General features: G+C 45.2%; 1 protein-coding gene across 1 annotated transcript in view; it reads left to right on the top strand.

Moving 5' to 3' along the window:
• The first annotated feature begins 338 nt into the window (after nucleotides 1–338).
• The window catches only part of LOC147635633 (urease accessory protein G-like), a 63692-nt gene continuing 56943 nt past the window's right edge, over nucleotides 339–7087 (top strand). Inside the window, exons 1-3 of the mRNA XM_086803008.1 lie at nucleotides 339–543; nucleotides 677–778; nucleotides 1038–1098. Coding sequence (XP_086659134.1) covers nucleotides 353–543; nucleotides 677–778; nucleotides 1038–1098 — 354 coding nt within the window. The 5' untranslated portion in view covers nucleotides 339–352. The remainder of the gene's footprint in view (nucleotides 544–676; nucleotides 779–1037; nucleotides 1099–7087) is intronic.

Raw genomic sequence — 7087 nt, 5'->3', positions numbered from 1 at the left:
TCCGAGGTTTCAACCTTAATCATTTAAGGTTCTTATCTTCATGTTCTCTCTCTTCACTCTCTCAATTCTCTCTCTTCGCTCTCTCAAGCTCGCCCGTCATCTCTCTCTTTTCGTGCTCCCTCTCCCTCTCTCTCAGGCTCACCCACCCGCTTTCTCTCTTCATGCTCTCTCTCCCTCTCTTTCAGGCTCACAAGCCCTATTATTCACTTGAGTTGTAGTAGTAAGGTACCTTAGTTAAATGGGCTGCACATAGTATGTACCAAAAAAGAGTATAATAAGCACACTTACAAAGTTTTATGAGTAAATGCCTTTTGTCGCCTTTTAGCAGCGAGGTTTCTGAGTGGAGAAAGAGATGGAGATGGCCGCGGACGCAGCACACTCTCACCACCACCACCACGACCATGACCATGACCATGACCATGGCCACGGCCACAATCACCAGCATGATGACCATGGCCACGACGGCCATGATCACGACCATGACCATGACCATGATCATGATCACGAGCACCACCACCACCACCACCACCACCACCACCACGAGTATGCTCTCTCCTGTCTTCTTATATGTTGTGTGGTTTCTGTTTTCCTGTATGTTGTGGGCCGAGCAAAATGCCGAGCAGAATCTATACTGGGACTAGCTGACTTGCAAAATTCCCCTTGCTTTTTGTCTCAGAGGCACAGACCCTGATGGCTACTGGACTGGTAAAGATGGAAAGCTCTACCATTCACATGATGGCTTAGCTCCCCACGCTCATGAACCTTTAGATTCACCGGGGTACTTCACTAGAAGAGCTCAACGACTTGCCAACCGTGATTTTGTAGAGCGCGCTTTTACTGTTGGCATCGGTGGGCCAGCTTTTTGAAGGCCTCTCCTAAATTTTAAAGGCTTCCTTTTTTCTGTTTTTCTCATTTTCCTATTTAGGTTTTTGTGACCGCATTTTTGTGGCTTGGCTAAGGTTTAACCCAAGGTTTAGAAGGGAAATCTATCATTGTGCTGATTTATGAGGTTTGAATTGGGATGCCAACTACTGCAGAAAAACAGCCCTCATGTTAGCGCTGTGCACGGCCCTGCGGGATAAGTACAGCATTGCAGCTGTAAGGACTCTCATCTCTAACAAACTGCTTCTCCTTTTTGGCATGGCTTTGCAAAAGAAGGGGCTTAAGTATTTTTCTTTTGAGGCTATTCTGTGTGTGTATATCACGTGAACACGCACACACATGCACATGCATTAGGATGGGGTTAAGAGGCCCCCTCAGTACTGAGCAGTCTATCTCTTTCTCCACATAGCTTTCATTGTCAACCTTTGTACTAATATTTAAGTACTTTAGTGCATTCAGGCTGTGAGCATGTGATTGATGCCGGCACTCATAGTGATACTATACTAGTTGTAAATTATATTCAGGTCAATAAGGTAATGTTTGCTCATACTTGGTATTTGCATGTGATAATGTAGACATGAAAATGTACATGATAATTTAAATCAAGATAGGTAGAATTTCTTGCATGATTGTTTTGCGGAGGCGCTTTAGGTGAGTTACCCCTTGAGAGGCCAAAGGATCATTGCATAGATCTTATTTGTGGCATGTCATGTGCAAGACATGTGCTGGCTAATCCCTGAAGGGCCACAGATAAAGACCAGATTTAGGACCAGATTTAGAGATAAAGACCAGATTCAGGACCAGATTTAGGAGGTTCTGCAGTTATTGTTGGCAAGGAAGATACTGTGGTGGGACCATGTGGCTGTTGGCCAGCAGATAGAGAGGAATTTTTGGTATCGGCTGCAGCAAAAGTATTGTGTGTCCAGGGATCTGGTGGCCAGTCCATATGTATTTCCAAGGCTATAAATAGCACGTGCCAAGCTCATTGTTGGGTATCTCTCACCTACTTGGGTGTTAGATTACAGACTAGTCATAGATTAGGGTTTTAGACTAGGTGATTTGCCACCTGTTGAGGGGCAGCCAAGGGCTAGCCAAGATGTACTCTTTTTGTACCATATGAATATACCGAATTCTCAGCTCTCTCTCTCTTTTCTCTCTATCTTCTATATGCGTTTTGCATCAAGCATGTTCGAGGATGGTGTTTAGGGTTGCAAGAAGACTGCCAGAGCTTCCGCATGTGACATTGGTATCAGAGCCTTAGGCTCAGCAAGGCTAAACATAGAATCAGTCCTAGATGAAGGTGTGCAGGTCCAAGGTTCAGGAAAGTGCACAGGTATGGGGCCCAAGGAAAGGAACACAAGACATGGAAGAAATTCTCAGGAGGTTGGTTGGTGGTGTTCCACAAGACCCAAGGGAATGGCATTCCTGTGAGTCGGGTGCACTTAGGGCACACTAGGAAAGGCTTTCAGGCAACGCTTCCAAGGGAGGATGATCCTCCAAGGGGTGGAGTGAGAGTTCCAGACTCATACTCGGGAAAAGAAGACCAGAGAAGCTGTTCAGGGACAGGATGGAATAGATGCATAGATGTTCATCTGAGTTGGAGTGGATTTGGAGGCTGGGCGGGGTTTTCAATGAAAAGGTTACCAAGAGGGAAAGGATGATAGGTTGGGACTCTAGGAATGGACAATGGGATGATGACAGTCATCCAAGAATAGAAGTTGGAATCCTGTCATCAAGTTTAGCAGAGGGGGATGTTATGTGCAAGACGTGCTGGCTAATCCAAGGGTTAATCCCTGAAGGGCAACAGATCAAGACCAGATTTAGGAGCTTCTGCAATTATTGTTGGCAAGGAAGATACTATGGTGGGACCAGGTCACTGTTGGCCAACAGATAGAGAGGAATTATTGTTGGCTGCAATAAAAGTACTGTGTCCAAGGATCTGGCCGACAGTAGGTTAGCCAGTCCATATGTATTTCCAAGGCTATAAATAGCACGCGCCAAGCTCGTTGTTGGGTATCTCTCACCTACTTGGGTGTTAGATCATAGACTAGTCATAGATTAGGATTTTAGACTAGGTGATTTACCACCTTTTGAGGGGCAGGCAAGGGCTAGCCAAGATGTATCCTTTTTGTACCATATGGATATACCGAATACTCAATTATCTCTCTCTCTTCTCTCTCTCTTCTAAATGCGTTTTGCATCAAGCATGCTCTAGGATCGTGTTTAGGATTGAAAGAAGACTCCCAGAGCTTCCGCATGTGACAGTGATAGATAACCCACCCAATAAGCCGCGGTTCCGAGTGAGTGCAAGTTAATGAGAAGAGATTATGGTGCAAGTTAATGAGCTTTTAAATAAGGAGTTGTTCTTCTTGTTTAAAAGAAGGATGGGATATATGACCATATCGGATGTGTGTGGATGTAGGGCACTTAACAAGATCACCATCTATAATTGGTTCTCCATCTTGAGAATCGATGACACCTTAGGAGGGTTCAGCATGCTATATGTTGAATATAATGAGACCTTAAGATTGGGATGCCTTTTGGTCTTATGAATGTACCGGGGCTACTTTTATATTTTTTGCTATTATAGGAGGCCTACAAGCATCTTCTTTGATGATATGTTGGTGTTCTTTGAGCCCATCCGGCGATTTGCTCCGTCCATTGCTCCGCCTAGCCTAGCCCAGCCCAGCCCAGCCAGCGGCACTAGTGGGGAGAGGACCGCGCCGCTTTCCGCCTGCGGCTGCGCTACTGGGGAGGACCTCCGTCTCCTCGTCGCCCGCCGTTTGTCACGCCCTGCTCTGGCCGCCCCGTCGGCATTGTTCTGCTGGCGCCTGCAGATCCGCACGCCCGTGCCTGCCGGCTCCGCTCCAATCTTGCGTGTCATTTCATTCTGGCGCACGTACCTGCAACCTGACACCGCTTGCTGCACCCCTACTAGCTGCCTGCGTCGGCCAGCCTTCGGGTACCATACGGGCTGCCCTCACTTGCAAGTTTGCTTAAGCTTTTAATTATTATGTGTTGAGTCCATGAATTTTTATTGAAGAAAAAAAAAAGGAAAAAAATTTGAAACCATTTCAGGGCAAGGCAGGTTCAGCAATTTTTTGGGGTTTGCCAAAATTCCCCTTTGCCAGAAAAATTGCAGGTGGTGCCATACATGCTATTTGGGTTGGAATTTTGGGGTTTTCGAAATTGAGGTGAAAATCAGCAAATTGAGCCTCTTTTAATTTCAGAAATTTGGGGCTTTTGTCAAAATTGGGCAATTAACTGCACATTGAAGCAAATGGAGTGCATAAAAGTTGGGGCTTTTCAGATTGGAGCATGTAATTGGGCATTATAGCTGTGATTTGTCGCATATGTATACACATTGTGTGTAATTGGACAATTTGGTGCAGGTTTACACTTGCTTCAGTTTGCAAGCAAAAATTTGCACAGGACATTTGGTTGCCTGGTAGTGCACATTGGTGCTTGGTTTGGTTGCAGGTATATTTTGTTGACATGGCTCAAAATGCTACATAGGTATTTGGTGTGCTCACCCAGGAGGACAAGTTGGATGGATCTAACTATTCCCTCTGGAGTTTCATGATCCGTAATTTGCTATTAGCCAAAGGGCTTTGGGGCATCGTGTGTGGGGATGACACACGCCCACTTACCATACAACCAGCAACGCCTCAAAGAGGAGGTGCTCAAAGAGCTCCTGAGGTAGAACCTGCTCCCACACAAGAGCAGAAGAGATGGGACTGTAGGGATGCACAGGCCATGTCATTGATAGCCCTTTCAGTGAAAAGAACTATTCCGCACATTTGTTCTTGCAAGACATCGAAGCTTGCATGGGACACATTGGAAGCAATGTATCAGGTACACAACGAGGGAAGAGTTGCCTACTTGAAGAGGCAATTGGATCTTCTTTCTATGGATGAGGGTGACTCCATGGTAGATCATCTCTTCAAAGTGAAAGATTTGCAGGAACAATTGCTCAACATTGATGAGGTTATCCCAGACAGACAGCTGGTCACCAACACTTCATTCTTTACCACCTTCCTACTTGCGCTTTCACACCTCTCTCAACCTCTCTATGAGAGGAGGTGATGATCCCGTCACTTTTGAAGAGCTGGTGGGTTTACTCTTGCAGGAAGAGCAAACTTATCTAGCAACCGTGGTGGAGACAAGGCATTTATAGCCAAGGATAAGGGTAAAGCAAAGAGCTTTAGGCATGGGAGACAACAGTCTAGCAAGGTTGGTCATGGACAACCCTCTTCTGGTGGTGAAAAGTCTGACAAAGGGGATGCAAACAAGCCCAAAAAGAAGGACAAATGTCACTACTGCCATGAGCTTAGACACTACATCAGTGAATGTAGAAAGCGGATTGCAAAAGAGAAAAGGAAAGAAGCAGGCAATGCAGTAGCAGACTCTTCTGTAATCACTTATAAACCTTTATAAGTGAAACTAAGCTAAAACTGGGGGAAAAAACCTCCACTAACTGAAGTAAAAAGTGCCCGAGTAACCTACTGATGATCACTAGCACTCCCCTGGTGCATACACAGCATAAAACCCAACAAACCCCCCTGGAGTGATATCTGATCACTGTACATCATCCACCAAAAGGAAACAAATTCAAAGCAGTGCGGAATGCTTCGAATTTCGGACGTGGTAATGCCTTGGTGAAGATGTCTGCCACATTTTGATCTGTAGGGCAGTAAATCAAACTGATATCACCTGCTTGGAGTCTCTCCCGAACAAAATGATAGTGAATCTCAATATGTTTCGTGCGAGCATGAAACACAGGATTCCTGGCCACGGCAATGGCACTCTGACTATCAGTATAGATAGGTGTAGGCTCCTCCACTGAAATATCCATATGAGTCATAAGACGACGCAGTCAGACACACTCAACGGTAGTAGTGTAAGCTGCTCTGTACTCTGCCTCACAAGACGAAGTGGCCACTGTGGTCTGTTTCTTGCTTAGCTAAGAAATACATGAAGAGCCAAGAAAGAAACAATTTCCACTAGTGGAATGTCTGGTATCAAAATCACCAGCCCAATCTGAATCGCTGCAAGCATATAGCTGCATGTCACCCCCCTTAGGATAAAGCAATCCAAGAGACAAGGTACCCTGCAAATACCGAAATACACGCTTCACAGCTTGCCAATGTGACAATCGCGGGCTGTGCATGAATCTGCTCAACTGAGATACGGCATACTGAATATCTGGCCGTGTAGTACACAAGTAAATAAGGCACCCAACAGCCTGAGCATATGTAGTGGCATCAAATAAGATACTGTCATCTTGTAGTGACAGAGGCTCCATAGGAGTGCTAATAGGCTTGCAATCCTGAAATTTAAACTTCTCCAGAAGTTTAGCAACATACCAAGATTGCAACAACCCAATGCCTCTGTTATCCTGCACAAACTGTATGCCCAAATAGTAGTGTACGAGCCCCAAATCAGACATGTCAAATGTCTGTTGCAGTATCTCTTTAAAAGCTGCAATTTTGTCATCATTTGATCCCATGAGCAAAAGATCATCTACATAAAGGCTGATGACCAGCAGATCTTTCTCTTCTTTCTTTACATACAAAGTGGCTTCTGATGGACTGTTCAGAAAGCCTTGAGTGAGCAGGAAAGCATCTATCTTTGCATACCAAGCTCGTGGAGCTTGTTTCAAACCATACAAGGCCTTTTTCAGCCTGCATACTTTCCCTTCATGACCATGTTCTGCAAAACCTATGGGCTGATATACATAAACTTCCTCCTCGAGGTCCCCATGTAGGAAAGCAGTCTTGATGTCCAACTGTTGAACAACCCAACCACGATGTGCAGCTAATGGAATGACACTCCTAAGTGTCGACATACGGGATGTAGGAGCAAATGTCTCCTCATAATCAATGCCCTTCTTCTGTGCATAGCCCTTTGCAACTAGACGGGCTTTGTACCTGTCAATGGATCCATCTGCATGTCTTTTCAACTTATAGACCCACTTAGTACCAATGGCTTTCTTGCCTTTGGGCAGATCAACCAAATCCCATGTTTGATTCTTTTTAATAGAATCAAGTTCATCCTGCATGGCTTTGTTCCAATGCACATTGTCTCGTGCATCCACAAATGAATCAGGCTCATCATCATCCTGTAAACTGGTTGCCATAACCATATTTAAATCCATGATGTGTGCATGCTCATTGGTCCGTGTCTCCCTACGAGTACGGCCAGC

The sequence above is a fragment of the Cibotium barometz genome, chromosome 9 (genome assembly GCF_041138505.1).
Source record: "Cibotium barometz isolate CiBa-2024 chromosome 9, ASM4113850v1, whole genome shotgun sequence".
Lineage (NCBI taxonomy): Eukaryota > Viridiplantae > Streptophyta > Polypodiopsida > Cyatheales > Cibotiaceae > Cibotium > Cibotium barometz.
This window is presented reverse-complemented; position numbering and strand designations above follow the sequence as displayed.